Source organism: Branchiostoma belcheri, unplaced genomic scaffold, assembly GCF_001625305.1.
Source record: "Branchiostoma belcheri isolate BF01 breed outbred unplaced genomic scaffold, Haploidv18h27 scaffold40, whole genome shotgun sequence".
In the NCBI taxonomy this organism is placed as follows: Eukaryota; Metazoa; Chordata; class Leptocardii; order Amphioxiformes; family Branchiostomatidae; genus Branchiostoma; species Branchiostoma belcheri.
Genome location: NW_017804021.1, coordinates 321,839 through 341,931, shown reverse-complemented (window position 1 = coordinate 341,931; position 20,093 = coordinate 321,839). Strand labels below are relative to the sequence as shown.

General features: G+C 39.3%; 1 protein-coding gene across 1 annotated transcript in view; it reads right to left on the bottom strand.

Moving 5' to 3' along the window:
* LOC109477529 (transmembrane protein 131-like) overlaps positions 1 to 20,093 on the bottom strand; it is a 94,311-nt gene that overhangs the window by 37,876 nt on the left and 36,342 nt on the right. Inside the window, exons 5-6 of the mRNA XM_019778820.1 lie at positions 2,484 to 2,607; positions 1,553 to 1,666 (exon numbers count right to left, since the gene is read on the bottom strand). Coding sequence (XP_019634379.1) covers positions 1,553 to 1,666; positions 2,484 to 2,607 — 238 coding nt within the window. The remainder of the gene's footprint in view (positions 1 to 1,552; positions 1,667 to 2,483; positions 2,608 to 20,093) is intronic.

Sequence of the window (20,093 nt, the reverse complement as noted above, 5' to 3'; positions counted from 1 at the left end):
CTAACAGCAAAAACCTGATGCAAGTATACAAAAACTGCATACCTCAAATTTTTCCTGAATGTAAATCAGCCTGCTTTTAAGAACGTCAGGAACATATATTCAGAATCTGATTGTATGCTGCCTAAAAAGCCGGGGTACAATTTGAACACAATGTTCTTCATGTACGTCAAAGCAGACCAATTTTCACGCAGGAAAAATTGCAGTGTGCAGTTTTTGTACACTTGGGTGCGTAGCAGTTTTCATATTTCAGGTTTTTTGCCTGTATGTAAATCGGGTCCTCGATTAAATTATATTTCTACCGGTTCAATTTTATTGAGTACACGTACAAATGTAGTAACGCCATTACAAACTACAAATTGATTGAAATCAAAGATAAGGTCAAACCAATCACAAAATATTTCTTGGGACTGTTCACTACAACTTTAAGATCTGAGAATAATTTTGATGATACGTCTAATGATTTCTGGAAAGAATCCAAGATGCAGCTAAGTAAAACAATATGGCCAAAGTGGTACAATGTAGCAAATATGACATGACACCAAAGGTACATTGTGAATTGTATCAGTTTCCTGACATAATACCCAATGCTAGCAAGTAGCATATGTTGCTGATGGATATGGCCTATCCTATATGACATTTGGAAAACCTACATGTAAAACTACATTTTTGTAATCTCCTGCCACAGATGTAGACACACACATTAATGGTGAAAACCCATTACGGTTGCTTTCCTGGTACATGTACTATACATCAAACGGGCTACTTATCAATTCTGATGTAAAGCTTATCTTAACGTCTGACTCAGCTCTCTTAATTCTGCTGGATATTCTATAAGACTGACATATAGAAAACAAAGGACGAATTTAAAGAGATCTACAAGTGTATGTTACTCTTCAGTTATTTGTCTATATATCTTCAGTCTGATATTCTTGCCATGGGAAGACCCTGCTCATGCTACAGTCACAATTCCCAATCTGGGGCCCGGTCGTCCAGTTTGTGGCAGCAAAAATTACGATGTAAAAAAAATAAGGGAAAAACACAAAACAGGTTTTAATTAATTCAAAAATTATTAACGAGCACTGTTATATTTATGCATATTGCTGACATGAATTGTTCCTTTTTTGCTCATGCAAAATGGACCCCGGTTGTTCCCGGTTTGGAAATGTGACCTTAGCATTACACGGTTTTATTGATGGACAGTCTTAGCGCCTAGGATACCCCGTGGGATTATAAGAGTTAAGAGACACTAGCGGTGTCCTGGTATGAGTTATGACAACTGTGCAGGGAAAAGCCCACAGGCAGTTTAATCATGTTTTCAATACAGGCGGCAGAGCTGCAGAAATGTCTACTGGGCAAGAAGACCTGATATTGTTCAGAAGGCCAGTCTGAAACACCTGGACTGGACATTTATTGGAGTTTGGACAGCCAAGTTAAGGTTCACTTAGCAGAATGCAAGTTGGGCAACCTTGGCAATATACATCAGCCAAACACATAAATAGCAAAAAAAAAAAAAATTGAATGTTAGAAATCCCAGCCAGAAGGCATGTCTCACCTGGTATGGAAAAGTGCCTTTGTTTGTTTGAATAAATAGTGTGTTTTCGACGTTGCCCACCATCCGTGCCAGGAAGACCACATCGAAGGACGTGTTTCCACCCGGAGGGAGCAACTGTGGACAGAGATAAGACACACGCCGTGAAGAAAAGGCACGAAGATACTCCCATATATCACAGTACAATACTTACTAAGACATTAAGGGAGGACGGCCTGGGTGATAACAAAAATGGCCTTATTTCATGAGCTGATTTCTTCCATGTTGTCAAAGGTCAGACATGCACTGCTGTAAATCGTAAAATATTAGTGGTTTTATTTCTTATGCAGTTTTCGTTGTGACTACTGCAGAATCATGACACCACCACAAGTGTTTTTGTGTACACGGTTTCCATAATTGTAAACCTTTCCACTCCTACTGCAAAATCAAATCCCTTGATACTAAAAATAACTACATTTTACAGTATTTACAATCAATTCAAGTCTGACAGCAGAGTGCAACATGCAGATACAATTTATGCCTTTTTGTCTATTGAAGTCACACTAATTTACTTTCATCTTTCTTGAACATTTGGAATTCTTGGACAAATGAAATTAGTGTGGCTTATGACCGATTTATGACGACTGGAACTTAAGAAGACCTGAAAAGGGGCCCTTTTCTGTATGCCGTTTTCTGTAGAGCATAATCGGTCGTTCTATAATTCTACACAGAGCGTAGATGGACCACTTTAATTCAACGTAGAGCGTAATTGGTGCATTTTGCATAGAGCGTAATTTGCCGTTTTGATTCTATGTAATGCGTTGAAGCTACCCAGAATTCATCGTAAAACCTAATGGGGAGGTTTTGTGAATTCAGCCGGCTCTCAAAATTTAGTGTAGAGCGTTGACAGGACCACTCGCCCCCCACCCCCATGCAGGCCCTCCTGAAAACCCACCTTTTGTTGAAAGAATGAAGAATGGAAATGTAGCGTTGTCCCCGACACGGCCTCCAATCGCAGGCTTTCTTTTCGGCTGGGGTTGATAACAACAACTTTTTCCAGTTTGGGGATTCCAACAGGCCTGGAAACAAAAACAGACAAGCTGTCAGTCTACTAAGCTTTTTTCAAGATTTGCTTCACTTGGTCTAAGCTACATGTAGCTAACGAGAAACAAAGCTAACAATTCAATCTTTACAATAAATATTTTCAGTGCCTTCATACCTAGGCCTTCAATATAATGATTTCAACAAGGCAACCACATGAAACATGGTACGTTACAATTATAGTGCCATCTTTCAATGCAAAGTATTCTTTCAAGTAGGTAATGTCCAACATGACGCTATTAGAATCTGATGCATTCACAGACATTATGTAGACCATTGAAATTTGATATACATGTATGTCATGAACATTATAATGATAATGTATGGTTTTATTCTTTATCATGTAACAATTAGACCATTGCCAACATAAAGTTTGATTATTGACCACTCCCTTTTTTTTTGGAAAGTCTAATTCTGTAAAAAAAGGACCTAACAAAACTGAAAATTATTTGATCTTAACAGATCCCTTTAAAGTTTAAACAGATCTCTAGCTCTCTAACTTTTAACACACTGAAGTACAAATGTACTTGCTATCAATTCTCTTGGTTATGTTAGGCAGTAGGGAGATCTAATGACACACCTAAATCACATCCATTTCTAATCATTCTAACAGATTGAATGAGACAAAATTGCTCTGATAATTTCCCATTATCATGGAACAACAAAGGCAAAATTAGGGTAAGGGTACCCAATAGAGGGACAATTAGAGAAGACGGGATCGTGCTAAGAGCCATTTAGATTCAATTGTCCATGTAATAGCACACAATGTACATGTAGATGTATTCAATAGATGACGAAGATTGGCCGTGTGGACATCTTTGATTCTGTTATTTTTTTTTACCAAGAAGTAACAGTTGTTAAGGGTTTTCACAGACTTGCTTGTTATACTCTCTATGTACAGTATGACATTTAAAAAAAAATGGATTCAACAAGAGCCTGGTGTTGCATTCATACATATTGATGAAGGGCAGGCATGTGCAAGAAATCGACTTATGCACAGTCATTATTGATAATAATAAAAACTAAAGAATAGTAAACTGAAACAGAACAGTCATCAAAATGTCCTTGAAACTTTCACATTGTCATTCCTCACTAGTATTGTCAACGTTACCTCACATGATGTGCTACATACAATATTATAGCAAATGCCATAATGACGTAATCAGTATGGCTAAAAAAACTTCATTTAGCATCATTTCCATGACAGGATTTCGAAGCACCATGATGTAACAACACTTATATTATAGGGATTTTAAAGAAGGGACATAATCATTACTATAGACAGTTTGAAATCTTTCTCTAAGGCAAGTGGCGACAGCTGGGATTCCATAAACCAAAGTCATTTCTTCTGCAGTTCAGGGACCTAGGAAAACCTATTTACGCCCTATCTGGGACTTTACCCAAGTCACCTTCACAGTCACAAATCAGCACAAAGTTTTAAGTTCTCAACCACATAAAGGTGAAACAAGGCTCCTAAGTGACTGAGCAGGCAATTTGAAAACTTTTTTTTTAACTTTCATACATTTTTGTACCAGGCAGTTGGAGATGTTACTGTTTGATAACAGCCTGTACCTTGCAATTACAGTGCACTAGTGCTGTAATGAAAGTATAATCTTGGGCACATTATACAATTTGACTTTGTGTAACCAACATGCATCTAAGGCCTGATTTCCATGTTAGACAGCGATCACTACGAAACAAATCATTCTTCATCAAATAGATAAAATTTGTTCAGTGATCTGTAACATCTTTGGTTGCTAATATGTAGCAACCTCTAGTGGAAAGGGGGTGTAATCATTATCATATCTCGTACTGGATCCGTTTTTGCTAAATCAATTTTGTATTTATCAGATATTACCAGAAGCATTTGGGAATGCATTAAGCTGTGATGAGCAATTGAGCTACATGTAAATTTGACCTTGAGTTCTACAAACAAGCTAATAAAGTAATTACATGGGCCCACGACGTGGTCTGTGCTACATGTAATGCACTGGAAAAAGGTGAAGAAACACCTCTAATGGGCCACCTACTTCACTTTCCTTTGATTCTGCTGCACAACAATTCAAGTTAAATATTGCCATTCATTATTCTAAACTAATAGGTATGAGGCAGTCTTTCTAGATCTAAGAGTTTTCATTTCATAATATCTTCACTTGCAGGTATCCTTCTACTTTCGCACCTGGTAAGATAATACACTTCATAGCTTAAATCTTACTCAGTAGTAGTAGGATAGGGATTGTCTTAAAGGTCGTATCCCGTTGGGAGGTGTTTCAGGTATGTCTCAACATGCCTAAATAAAGATGATATACTTCTGACATTTGCATAGCCAGAAGGAAAAATTGTCAGGAAAATTCACTTGAAGGTGTGCCAAGTTTTTGGCTTCCTAACAGTGATTTTGTTGAACGTCTGATTTTTATGGGAATCTGTCTTCGTAGTCACAGATCATGAGAGGAAAATGGGACACTTTGCTTGTACTACATGTTCTTGTGCGACAACTACAGTTTGGACCCAAGAGAAGTTGACAGTCCTATTTTATTTTAGAGTCCACTAATTTCCACTATTTTCCACTAAGTCCACTAAAAAGGGTGTTATCAAGGCCTTCTGAAGTTTTATTAAGAAAGGAACTCACAGGACTGAGTAGCCCAAAATTGCATCCTCATTACAGAAATACAACATCAGATATACTTGAGCAAAACATTAAGACCTACAAAACCATGTACTCATCATCCAGCAAAGAGTAATATCAGATTGATTGATATTTCCAAGTAAGAAAAAAAACATTTGTTTTGCAATATTACAGACATAAAAGAAGTTTTGCTGTTTCAGTCTAAGAGTCATTTCTTGAGAATTTCTTGCACATCTGGAGATCTGAGGTGTGCATATGTAGTTCAGTGACTACTGATACAGCATTTAGTAGATCTCTATTGACTTATATATTGCAGCTTACTCAGCAGAATTATGACGAGAGCCGACGTTATACTCTATGCACTTTGAAAACACATCACACAGAATCTGCAGGCGTTCCACAAAAAGCCTGACCCTCAGTGGACTCTCGAGAGCAATTTTGAAAACACATCAGAGAAACTTTGCTTCTCTTGATGCTGTACACTCAGGGAACCCAGACCAACTTTGACCTCAAACTCCAATTAACACTAGTGCTGATGCTGACTCGGCTGTTTCTGTCAGGTTTCAAGTCAGTGGACCATTATAATGAGAGAAGGCCTGTGTGCCAGTTGGGCTTCGGGGCTGGGTGGATTTTGTTACTCTAGTATGGTCATGCCATACAAGCTACATGTACAGTGTAGACTGTCAACTTGTTACATGCAGGTAGCCTTATACAGGATGTACAGGTAGTGAGTTGTTAATCAACTGTGTCTGGGCACAGTATTGGGATTCAGAGCCAATCCCTCTCCTTCCACCACCTTTTGCCTCCCCAACCAAAGTACCAAGGTACCCATTATTTCAGCTGGGTGGAGTGAAGAAAGTTATGTGAAGTGCCTTTCCCAAGATATAACATCTTGCCAGGAAACGAACATGTGAGTGACCTCTCGGTCTTGCATCTTCTAGCCTACTGTCACCGCTCCGCCATTCGACGCCACAATTTGGAGACACACGAAATAAACTGTAAAGAGGAGACTCATCACTCTTGCTCCCTAAGTCCCTTTAGCTGCTGGAGCCTGTGTAATCTTATTCCCTGACCACATGCGGCAATGGTTGGTATGGGAGAGGGTTCAGCCAGGTTAATGATGCAGACAGTGACCCTGTAGATGCGCTTGGGAGAATTTACAACTTGATGACGGTTGTGACAGACATGAGGTAATACTGACACAAAAGTTTGCTGTTTCTCCTGGATAGATAGCTTTCTCCTGGATAGAGTTCTTCAATATATCTCCTTTTCACGCTAAAGAAATATCCCTTTCAGAAACGTTATCAATCTATTACATGTTTGTATACAGTATACAATGTATGTGTTTAACTGATCTATGGCACACATACTTCAACAAATCTACTCACTTTTCTTGCTGTCACCTTTTAAAAGCAAATATTTTTAGACATACATGTATAAACAAATTCTATTCAGAGGCAGTGACGCACTGTGTGGCCACGTCACTGAGAAACAGTCCACAGTGATCATGAGAGCAAGAAAGAAGGAAAATATCAGCAAACGGCCTGAGGCACGACACCAAGTGACAACCAAAAGTCTGCTTGTCAGATCTTCTATATGGTGCCCTGACAGTCAAATAACTGTCGTGCTGCAATAACTTACATGATTGTACAATGTGTTATTAACTTCCAAGAGCAGGTCACTGACTAAGGGCCAATTTACACGGGGCGTAAAAATAATTTCTCCTGCGCTGAACACTGCACAGAACATGACATGTGGTGCAACAGATTTTTTGAGCGTGTAAACATGCCCGCAGCACGTCAATTTTCGTATGGCACGTCCAGATATGCCACAGGAAAGTGCGGCGGTTGCGGGCTTGTTTACAGGCTAAAAAAATCTGTTGCACCAGATACGCCGCACGACATTAGAAACAGGAGAAATTATTTTTTTGCCCCGTGTAAATCGGCCCTAATACGCATGTTGGTTCTAATATTAATTAGCTATAACTGATTCAGGCTCTCAGTGGGACCTACATTTAGAGAGTTCACCTCCAAGGAGCTCCCCGGGCTGCCTAATCTGCCTAACCCCTACAGGTCAAACCATATATCACATCAGTTCTGCAGCTATAGTGTAGGTAAGACAAATGCTTGCAGGGTCATGTGGTATAATGGAAAAGTGTCCGGGCAGTTCCCGGTTCGAATCCTGCCATGTTACCGATCTTGTGCCCTTGGGAAAGGCAATTTTCACAACTTTCCTCACTTCACTCAGGTGGAAGTAGTACGTCCCATGGATAGGAGGTTGAATGGAGATTTGGGAAGAGCCACACCCCACAAATGTTAAAGAAACAAGATACCACACCCTTACAAAGAGAGCAAGGGCATGCCCCAGTGTGCAATTGGTCCAAAAAAATTGACACCACCACTTTATGGTATAATTTTGCATCCTTGCACGAAATCTACACATTCAAATTGAACCCAAGATTATAAACTGTTATCAATTTATAATTTGGAATGCTACACCTAACATGTGCAATGGCCAGGGAGTTTAACAAGCAAGCTGTTATAACTTAATATAGTCTGACTGTCAGATATACAGTATACAGTTATACTGAAGACATTAGTGTCCTTTTGATTTGTGGTGTGCCTTGCATTTTGAATGTCAGCCAAACTTTTGTTTTAACCTACTGACCCTATATATATATCATCTACATTGTGTAGACTGCATGACCTCTATCATTGAGTCAAAATTTATGATTTGAGACACTCCATGAAAACACATTCAACATGCTGAGAACATTTCATTCAGCATTCCGCATTAACTGCAGAAATAGAAATTAATTTTGCATAACCGCTTTCCAAACGTCTTGAACCTTTTATGGATTGACACCTTGAACAGGAGATGTGTATCTTAAGAAACCTGTGTCTGACCTTCTGGGAGACCCTTGGGAGAGATAAGATGCCTGAACATGTGCACAGGTGACAGTGAGTCGTTAATGACTAATGGATCAGTGCAAAACTCCCCCAGGCTCCCGTTTTCTTTTTACTAAAACTTGATAAACTGGCAAAGGTCAAAGTTTTAACTGATTTGGCAGTCCAAGTGCATTAATCATTCTGCATGATACTAGTAGTAGTACATTGTACATGTAATAACAATGGGGTTCGAAATTATTAATCTTATTTCCTGAATATCTGTATAAGTTCAAGGTCTATGACAGAAAGATTATTGATAGAAACGATTTCTTTTAAATTTGGCATTTAAAAACTCCCAGTTTTCAAAAAATTCATTCAGTAAATGAATTTTATTAGAAGGCTTGAATTTCAAAAGACTTGCTGGCGTGACTTTTCAAATTTAAATGGACCAGTTTCTAAATTCTTATTATCTATTTAGCATAAGTGACTGTATTGCAGAACCTACATGAAAAATATGCAAATTGTAAATGTCTAACACACCAGCTATGAATTGTACACAAGTCATGTTATGATATATATCATAAAGACCGAACTGATCATGACTGAAACTCATGACAGTTATTAACTTTGGCACAGAGTTTGTACTAGTACATGTAACATAAATGTGTTTCCACTTCCAGTAATGAAATATGTGAAAAGCATCTCGAACCCTTGCAAACTCCGCACGCGCAAGTCAGCCCGTTTTACCATCCATACACCAGTGAGCCAGCGAACGCCCCGACACAACAGGAAATCCTACAGGAGATTAATCCTATTTCAACCTCCCAGCCTGATAAGTAATCATGTTATCCAGCCATCCGTCCCATTCAACAAGTTTGAGCCTCAGAAACTGTATTTCCCAACAGACGAACTCAGGGGTAATCAAGGAACCTGCATTCGTGCCGCCCCATCGAACAAGTACATATTTGCTCAGCAAGTTGTAGCATGAAGTGCATTCATTTTGTCTTTCACTGGTGGTAGCTTGGGAGTTGCAGATCACATGGGCCTGACAACTGTACTGAATGTCAAAGCCGCTGTACTTGTTAAGCTCACAGCCTTTTGAAGCCAAGCAGGAACTAAAGTAACAAGCTGACTGTAAAAATGATTGAGATCAATGAAATCACTTGCACTTTCTGGTCACATAACATCTAAGAAAACTTAAGAAATCAATATACTACATGTGTATATCTCTAAAACATGCTGTGACTAGAATAAAGATAGAGGGAGCATAGTGCTATGAATTGAACACAAAGGACTAAACAGTTCAGCACACAACTAACAGTTCAGCTCGTAGAGAAGCTTTCAAAATGGTATTCGCCATCTTTTCTTCAGTTCTGAAATGGATGTCAGTCTATTTTGCAGTTTAAAGATGGTGAGAGGGATCTGATGTGAACTGTGTCTTCAGCCCCAGGCTCAAACCATCTGCTTTCTCTGTTGAGGATGCTATTATCTTCTACACTAATTGGCATTTGATTGCATCTTCCTGTGTTGTGTGACCAGGGATTAGTAACCACGTCGGTAGAATGTACTGCGCCTGTGCGAAACCCACGTGTTGTGCATAGCACTACGGCAGAATATCTTGAGTATTTAAGGATGCCATCCCGTCTGTAGTTTTCGAACAGTGTGTTGGAAAAGATATTGTCTGCTAAAGGCAAAATTCTCATGATGAAACATCCAACAAAAACCATTAAAAATCTGGTTTTCGTACCCTCTTTCAACATGCTGCAACAGTCTCTCTTGTGTTTGATTACTGTAATTCAAATCATGTTCGCAGTACCAAAAGTTCGCAGTCTGAGAAAATTGGAGGTGTTCACTGAACTATATGTTCATGGTGGTAGCAGGTGCAGAAAAAAGGTGGCTAATTTTTGTTGACAGTAATAATAAGTCTGTGGTACAGACTGAAGTGACCGTGAAAACTATGAACATAAAAAGTACCATGGAAAATTAGGAATTACAATACCCTCTTCTTGAGAGACCTTTCTGTCTCTGGTACTGAGCATAACAGATCTTGCATGACTTGTGATGTGCTGCATGCACATGTACAACTTCACATTTGTTAATATCAAACCTGGCTCAACGTCCTGCAACAAGTTGTCATGCCTGGCTAATCTCCCGGGGCGTGATGGAAGACTGGAAAATGAATTTCCAAATCCGTGGTGACCGGTGTTATTTCCATTCCCTGCAGGGTCCCATCAACAATTTAACATTACAGCGATTCTGCCATGCAACTGCCAGCATTGCCAGGGATCGATACTTCAGCAAGCCTGTCCAAACCCACCCTTATTACTGGCAGGTTATGTTAGCAAGGAAAACACATTTCGCAAAAAGGGATGTAAGTTTTGTGAAGCATGACGCCTAGAAAATCTGTATCATTGCTGGAGATCGATACTTCAATAATCCTGTCAGAGAGGTGTCCAAACTCACACCTATTACTGACAGGTTATGTAAGCGAGGAAAAAATATTTCGCAAAAAGGGATGTGCATTTTGTGAAGCATGACGTGTAGAAAATCTGTATCATTGCTAGAGATCAATACTTCAATAAGTCCATCGGAGAGGTGTCCAAATGTGCACTGATTACTGGCAGGTTATGTAAGCGAGGAAAAAACATTTTACAAAAAGGGATGTAAGTTTTGAGAGGGATCCATGGCACCTAGAAAATCTGTATGTAATATATATTTCGTGCCTTGAATGATAGATATTTTGCTACAGACACTATTGATGAATTTGCGACTACAAGCCAAGTTGCCCCGCCACAGTAATGCAAGGGGCCTTTGGCACTGGCCTTATAAATCACAAAAACACAGCTTGAAAGCTAAGATTAGGGAGGAGAAAAATCCCACTTATTCCAAGAGCAAGCGGGTAATATCTGTCCCTGTCTCTGCTTGTTCTTACCTGCATCGATCAGACCAAGTGGTATTTAAGGTGGAGTCATGCATGACTGCGCTTCTTTCACAACTAATTCCTGCCCTGCGGCATATGTACTTCAGCATTTCTATGATCTACTGATCTTCCGGTAAACTTCCAGGTCACTACGAGGCAGCTGTAGTTTAAAGACTGAGGCACGAAAAGTATTAAACTTCGATACCACCACCTGCGTTTTCCGTCACCCAGATGCACGCACGAAACCTTGAGCATCCACTTTTCGGAGAACAGAAATTGACTGTCAGAAACATTTCGTGACCTTCTGACTTTGAAGTTTCTCCCGTATGTTTGGTTGTCAGGTCAAATCCATATTTCCAGTAGCTGCATGTTAAACTAGACTGAGTGTTCGGTGTTCTTGCTGGGGTGTTTGACCGTAGGATCCCCCTATGCTGTGATTTGGACCCCCTGTGCTACAATTTGAACTCCCTATGCAGTGATTCAGCCGCTAACACTGTCTTTCCACAAGTGTAGGGGTGGTTATTTTTTTACGAGATTCCTGTGACCCTTCATAAATCTATAAGAAAAACAAAAATTTGGCTTTAGAATGAAGCCATAACTGAGGGAAAACATACATGTACCTTCAAAAAGTTACCCAAAAAGCAGGAAATAGTGTCTCATGGGGGTTATGAGTTTTAAAATTTTTCAGGGAGACTTGATGCACGGCTTGTGTTGTGGAAATTTGTCCTTCTGTACTACACTTCGGCCCTACACTATGAAAAGTTTCCGGTGAGAACCCTTATCTGGATTAGTCAAATTCCTTTTGTATAATGTACATGTATAGTGAAGTTTTATGAGTTTCCATGCTGCTTGCTGTAGTCTTTCCACTTTGCTGACTGGAAGTTAACTTCGTAGTAACAAAAGACTCCAGTGCAGCTGTAAGAGGATATGAAACTCATTACCAGTACTTCCTGCGTGTCCTGAGATCGTAACCTAGTGGTCACAAAAGTCTTACAACCCTTTTCCGGGATGAAGGTCCTATTACCATGAAGAAATAAAACCTGCAATAACGGTAAACTTTTGAAATCCAATACTCATTACGGCACACTTTCTTGTCATCACTGCCCGTGACTTAACACCTACAGCGACAAGAGTGTCCGATGGCCTTGAATTTATCCCTCTTGGCGCCAATCCAGCTCATTGCTATGTAGGTGGAACAGTAAGCGACTGTTTCATTTGGACGTTGTCACAATTTCATCAACACGCCGGGCAGTAATTTGCCGTGAAGTTCCGATTTAATCATCATTTAGACTCTGTCGTTGGAACCCGGGATGTGGCACGGGAACATCAGTCACAGCGATACACCAAGGACACCTCACACTCACTCCATCAATAAAACTTGTAATAAGCATTCCACACAACGCTGTAATTGATTGTTCAGCAGCCGGACTTGATCAGTTAGGTGACAAATCCAATCAGTTCAGCAAGCAGACGGTACCGCCCTGGGTTTCGGTATCCACCGCTATAAATGTCTAGAAATAAATCACAAAGTTGGGGGAAAAGTAGCACAAAAAAAAACTGAGAAAAGTTTTCAACTAGTGGTGAAGGAAAGTTGCTTGGAAAGGCAGAGTAAGTAACTGATAAATCGGTAAGACAGGTGTATCTACATGTATTACGTATGAAGGTCGTCCAACTTGGCATCAAGGTCAAACTCTGTTGAGCAAAGTACAATGGAGTCCTGGGAGTAGATAATACTTTTTAGATGAAAGTAAAGTGCATTACGGAAGTGCATGGGGTGTATCATTGTGGCATATCTGAAAATGCTTTTACAGCACAATTTTGAGAAGCAAGAAATTCAATACTGTCTAGGGCTATGAGGTACTGACTGAAAGTTCAAATAGAATAATAGAATAAAGTACATGGCAGAACACCAACATAGGATATCTGAATGATCATACATCACAATGCCAGGAGGCAGGGAATTCAATTCTATCTGAAGCTATTGAATACACAGTGAGATGTTCAAACAAAATGAAGTGTATTACACGGTTGTATTACAGCAAAATAGGATATGCTTTCATAAAGGAGCAGGGAATTCAATGCTATCCGGGGCTTTAGAATACATTGCTAACAACCTCAACACATTCAGCACCAAGGACAAGCCTGATTCAGCACATTTCAAGCTTTGACAAACTGTCTCTGGCCCCAAGTCACAAAGCTAACTACGTGTAGAAATAAATTTGAAGTGAATGGAACAACTTGAATTGAAATGAATTGAATGACTTGAACTAGAAAGGTAACATTTGCAAAGCAAATACATCATGTTTACCTTCACATGGTCTAGCCAACAGATCACACTACTTTAAACATTCATATATAAATACGGTGACCAGCCCCTCGAATTCTGTCCTGCAAATAGCTACATAATGTAACCCAACACCACATACAGGGTGTCTGCTACAGCACCAGTTACCATGGTGACACATTGCAGTACTATAGTATAAGGTTGGAACATCCAGCAATTCAAATTCAAACAGGCAGAAAACATATAGACAATAGGATGCTAACAGTTAACTTCAGGTTCTTCTTGAATGCATTTGTACCCTCTTTCGCTACCCATGAAATATTGAGAAATGTATCCTATTTTTTGCTCTGTATTTTTTCACTAAAATCTGCAAATGTACAGCAGCACATATAATACTTAATATGCTACTATCTGCCACCACCCAATGTCTGTTTTAAAAACATCTATATGGATTAGTTCTAAATCCTATATATGAATCACACCCAGCAGTTTTAACTACCAGAACCAACTTTTTCACAGCTAAAAGCAAACCTTTGCCACAAGTCTTGATCCAATCTATAAAATTAAAAGCGACATGCTGTTTTGTCGTTAATTTCACTGCCTTGATATGTAATACCAGGGATGGCACACCATCACCATCCATTTCATGTAGTCTTATCTTCAAGTGGTGGAGAAACAACGCCAGGAGGTAACAGAGAAATAATAACTCTATAATCCAGTAATAAATTCTGCAACTTGTATTAAAGCTGCCATAAAGTGCACATCCGTTTTATGAACACCAAAGGCTGGGGCGTTTCACTTTAACGTTTCTATAAGAGAAATAATAACTCTTGGTAGTAAATTCTGGTATTAAGCTGGCAATGGATTCTGCAACTTGTATTAAAACCAAGGAAAGGAAACAAAACCTGCCATAAAGTACATATCAGTGTTATGGAAACCAAATCCTGGGGCGTTTGTTTCTTAAGAATCCAACAGAGAAATAATAACTCTTTGATAACACTTCATGCAACTTGTATTAAAAGCTGAGGAAAGGTAACAAAACCTGTCATAACGTGCATACTAGTTTTATGAACAAGAACTCCTGGGGCATTTCTGTTAAACCTTTCTTAAAAATCCAAGAGAGAAATAATAACTCTTAAATCCAGTAAAAAATTGCGCAACTTGTGTATCTGTTAAAGTGAAGGAAAGGTAATAAAACCTGCCATAAAGAGTACATCAGTGAAATGAACACCAAAGGCTGAGGCGTTTCTGTTTCGTAAGAATGTAACAGAGAAATAATAACAGTTACTTTTTAATAACTCTTTCTGCAACTTGTATTAAATTGGAAGAAAGGCAACAAAACCTGCCAGAAAAGTGCATATCAGAGTTATGAACACCAAAGGCTGGGGCGTTTCTGTTTCGTAAGAATGTAACAGAGAAATAATAACAGTTACTTTTAATAACTCTTTCTGCAACTTGTATTAAAGTGGAAGAAAGGCAACAAAACCTGCCATAAAAGTGCATATCACAGTTATGAACACCAAAGGCTGGGGCGTTTCTGTTTCTTAAGAATATAACTCCAACCCAGCCAGCTGTCTTGTCTCAGGTTCTTGATTGAAAGCTTGCCTACAGGAGAACCATCAAACCGGGGTCAGCTGCACACCCACTGTACAAGACCAACATTAATAACTGAAGAACGCCCAGCCGGAAATTAATTACCCACCTGTTACTGACTGCTACTGGACCTGTGCTGCTCATTCAAGCGGCAAGAGTGAATCAGGGAGTAGTGCAGGGGCATGTAATACCTAATACAAGACTGAGTGTTCTAGCCAGAACCTGAATTTTTTTTCCCTCATCTCATTTTTGTTTGACAGAACATTTTGTCGAGCGCCAAAGGCACAAGGTGTCACGCTCAAGGTATGACAATCCTAGGGTGTCCAGGGCACGTTCCCCTGGGAAAATCTTGAATTTTTGACCCTCTGGAATGCTAAATTGTACAAATTTTGCTGGTAGACCACGCCTAGTTTTATGATATCTCGTTCCATATCTGTACACCCCAAGTTTTGTCCATGAAAGATTTTGGATTGGGCAAAATTTTTGCCCATTGTTAGTTAATTTTCTCCATCATCAGCTACAACAAAAGTCATTAGCATGCTCATATAACTTCAGAAACACTAGACTAATCTCCTACGAAGTGGGGGTCACCCGCAGGCCAACTAGACGTATAATCTGGGGTTTAAAGATTTTATCTTTAACACGCTACCCAATACATGTATAAGCTGATTGGAAGGCTCTTATCTGCATATGCATGATAAGATAATCCTTCAGGCAACGCATCAAATCACACATACACACACACACACATTCTTCTTAGGACAACTTTGTGCGAGAAATTTTCCAAGAAGTTTTGGACATCATTCTCTAAAAACAGGAACAGGGCATATTGTAATGCGATGTCCCCTTAGATTCATGTTCCAGAGAAACCAAAGGGCAACGGCAATTTTGCGATGCGTGAAAAATCACGATCAATCACGCCAAATGTGCCGGCGACACGTCACTTCTCGTGGCATTAGCCCGCCGATCCCTCTGACATCCCCAATCACAAATTACGCTCCCCACGACACAGTAATGGCGCCGACGGACAGAATTAAATGCCCATCATTACAGTTCCATTTGCCCCCAAGGTTACCATCGATTCAGCGAGATTACAACTAATTTAGCCAGCCCGAAATTTTGCCTGCTGCCAAACTTTTAGCTCAGGCAACGTGAGAAGACATAAGTCAGAACAATTTTCATGGTGAATGAAATGTAATAGTTAATAGCTGATTATGGCTAATAGTTAATGTTTGATAGATAATTGTCTTTCCATAGGTACAAATTGAATGTAATTCTACCTATTTTCTCCTGGAAAATAGGCTAATTGATTAGTATGTCAGCTTTCATTATAGGACGACGTATGCTTCCAACCCACCGTTACCCACGTCTGTAGCATAGTTTTTTTATCATGCACAGCCTAAAAATGAGAACAGAAGGAGAGGATTAAGTTATGGAAAAGGCAATCAAGCTTCTTGTTACTGTAGACTGTAGACAAATAGTTAGACTGTAGGGAGAAGGTTACTGTGAAGCAGTCTGATTCTGAGCACTTTGACATTAGTTTTCATAAAACCTGTTTTACATACAAACAAGATACGAATCAAGGAAAGAAGTTCAAGAACAAATTTCAAAGGCATGCAATGCGCAAGTCAATTTTCTGGTCACGTTTTTAATGTAGTAAGTTGAATCAACCCTATCCTATAGCATACTGATATCCGTGAGACAAAATTGTGATGTGGCAGAAAACGGTTGCTTGTTTTGTACATGTATTTTAGGCTGGTTCTATCTATTTATTGGTCTGGTATAAGAATAAAAGAACTCATCGCAAGTATGTAATAATGATGAATGTGACTGTTAAGAACTGACAGTACATGTAAATGTCAATATCAGACAGTTTTTCTCATCCAAAGTAGTTTGTTTTTCTGCCCTGAAATTTCTTTGTATGCCTCTAATAAGGCTTTCAATCTTCATTTGACAAGACGTCCTTGGAACAGACAGAACTCTTTGATTTGATTCTGACTGCCGTCTTCACAGAACCTTCTCCCGTCTTCCATCCATTATCGACACACAGTACAGGTAATTTGTCATCATTGTGCCAGAAGTGACCAAGGCCGTCCATGTGTGCATGCCAGGAGGGTAAGAATAAATGTAATGTAGACTACATTTCATTCTCGTACTGTGCTATGAAGGGCCTGAGAATGAGAAGATTGAGTTCACGCCAGAATTTGCTACTAGGCTTGAAAACCAAGTTACCTGCATGGGGATAGCAGATTAACAATACATGAGGGTCTGTATGTGGGGATCCTGGTGATGTTACATTCAGGAGGGCCATCAAATGAAGCCCATCAAATTAATGGTAAATGAAGTTGTTAAACTTAATTCAATGTTCTGTTATACACTGTACTTTTCTAGCAAAACTAGCTAGCATGCTCTGTCATGATTTTTGGCAATCTAACATTCGACTAGCAATACAAGGAATTTTTCAATAACAATTTATGATGAATTCAGGATAACAAATGACATGTGATATAGAATTAAAGCCGTCAACTACGCTTTACGCAGCATTTCCCAACAATGCTTAGTGTTGAATTAAAGCGTCTGGATATGATTAACGGTTGCCTACGCCTCACGGAAAAAGGCAAGCATACCCTCATAGATTCAGCATGCTGTGACAGTTTTGTTTCACCTTTGGAACTAGACTCCATTTAGGCGGCAAAGACACAGTGGGACCACCACAAATCATATCTCCATCACAGGCATATCCCACCGGCCTGGCCCTTTTATGTGCAGGACTAGATAAACTTTCCGCAAAGCCCTATGAGGCTGAACTTTTCCACCCGAACTTTTTGCCGTAAATTTCTCCATTTGTGTAATGCACAAAGCACACTTCGCCCACTTTAGCGTAACATATTACGCTTTTAATCTAACTGAAAGGCTAACATGAAGGCGGAATACACTTGCGCTCAGCGAGCTTAAAAAAGGGAGATACCGGATGTTGCAATTGTATCCAACTTGTATGAAGTGCAGTGATACATGTATGTGGCCACAAACGGTTAGTGCGTCATGACGGCGTCATGATTCTTATACTGAATGCATCCTTGTATACATCAGCAATGACCTGCTTGCACATGTAATTGCCTTCAGTTAAATATCTCGATACTTGAAGCAGAAATCTATTAAAGCATATAGCAAGGCAGAGACACATAGACTACATATACACGTCTGGGTTTATATACAAATTATGAGTTTCATAATTTTACAATAAAGGGCACCAACTGAAAATGCTATTGGTTACATATATAATTATTACATATTAACTGGGGTAAAATTGATGGTTATATTTAAAAAAGTTGACAGAACATCAGTTAAATTTCTAGATTGCTATAAATTTTGGAGTAATTATTTCAACGAGAAAAGAAGAGAATATTCATTGTCACCTAATCAACCATATTCATGCTACTGATGCAAAATCCAATTTATTCTCCAATTAAAACTAATCTGATTGAAAAAATTCAATATTGTAGACTAAAATTAATTTTCTCATTACCACAACTGTACTGAAGCGTTACTCAAGATTAGGAAACCGAAGAGTAATTTTTCTCAAAAGAGAACCCTCTTTCAAGATGGCTTTATTTATTTTTTTTACAGAAGAATTGCTAAATAAATATTACAGTCATTACAAGTACACAATATTGAAATATAATTAAGACATGACTGCGTTTGTTCAAAATTTATACATTAGTGTTTAATGTGATTATTTTTCATAAATGTGAAGAACTTGTTGGATGCCTGTGTACAATCATGTAAATTTTATACTGTAATACACAAATATCCCAGTGCACCCACTGTGACAGTAAAAAATTAGGTGCACAGCTCCAATTTTGGGTGCACAAAAGTGCATAATGCACAGCGTAGTTCCAGCCCTGAACACGCATAATGTCATGGTAGATCGATGACAGAACGGCGCACGTTCCGTACAGCTTATCCACAGATTACGGTTCAAAGGAGCCCCTTGTTACGCCCAACCGGTAATCACCCGATAGGTCCAACACTGGCATCTCAGTGGTGACGTCAAGCCGAGCACGGACGTCTGTCACTGTCGGCTAGCACGTCATGTGGTTCTGGGCATTAGGTTTGGAACATTTCGATAAATCCAGCCTTCTTGGGCTTCAAGACTTTGTTTGAGGCTAGAATTGTGTGCTCAAATAGCTCAAATAGCTAAGTGTGCTCAAATTTCAGACTGGACAGTCGCCATGTTTTCAATCTGTCCTGGTGGTAAAATATCATCTTGCTCAGTCTAGAGATAGCATTAATAATACTAAACTCACACACTAACTAATCCAGTTTAACATCTGTTTTTCTCCGTCAACCGATGCTAAGACAATATGAAACACTTAATTTTTTTATTTTGGTACATGGTTAAACAAGTAAACACAAAAGATCGTAAATGCCATTGAACCCCTAGCCTGATTTTTTCAGTCTGCAAAATTGCAGGTTGCTCAATTTTTCTTCTGCATTCTTGAAAATGTCTCTGAAAAATGTAGACTGCAGATGGGTATTTCTACCACTGAGTGGTAACATTGCAATTATGTAGGAAACCTGCATATTTCCTGCGGACGATGTCTGACACACAGGTATTGACAAGAAAGGTTATTGCTATCTGACTTTGCCTCAGGACTTTTCCCTATAATCTTACTGCCATCTACAGTCAGCACTAGCCAAGGTTCACAGTGTGTAAGTGCCTTCTACTGCCTTTATCCCAGTCTGTTACCCTTCAACAATTATTGTTCATAATATTACTAATTATCATTAATTAGTGTATATGTATGCTTTTCATTGTTGGAATTTGTTTTTTATACAACTTTTTTTATCAAAGCTTTTAGGGCTATACTAATGGAGATCCCACTGCATAAAAGACTGGCATGGCATAACGAATGTTTCCCCAGACTCAGAGAAAATGGCAGCCCAGTTGGGCTGCGGCAAAATGGTTGTGACGGATGGAAAAGCTTTGGGAAACAACTTCTGTGCGATCTGACAACACTTGGAAACATCAAGCGTTCCCCGGCGGAGTTGACTGCCTTATAATATTATCTTCCAATGGTGCCGGCGAGGATTTTTCAGGGATTCTGTTGACGGTACGAGCGCGGCCTAATCGCTGGACACAGGGTGGGCTT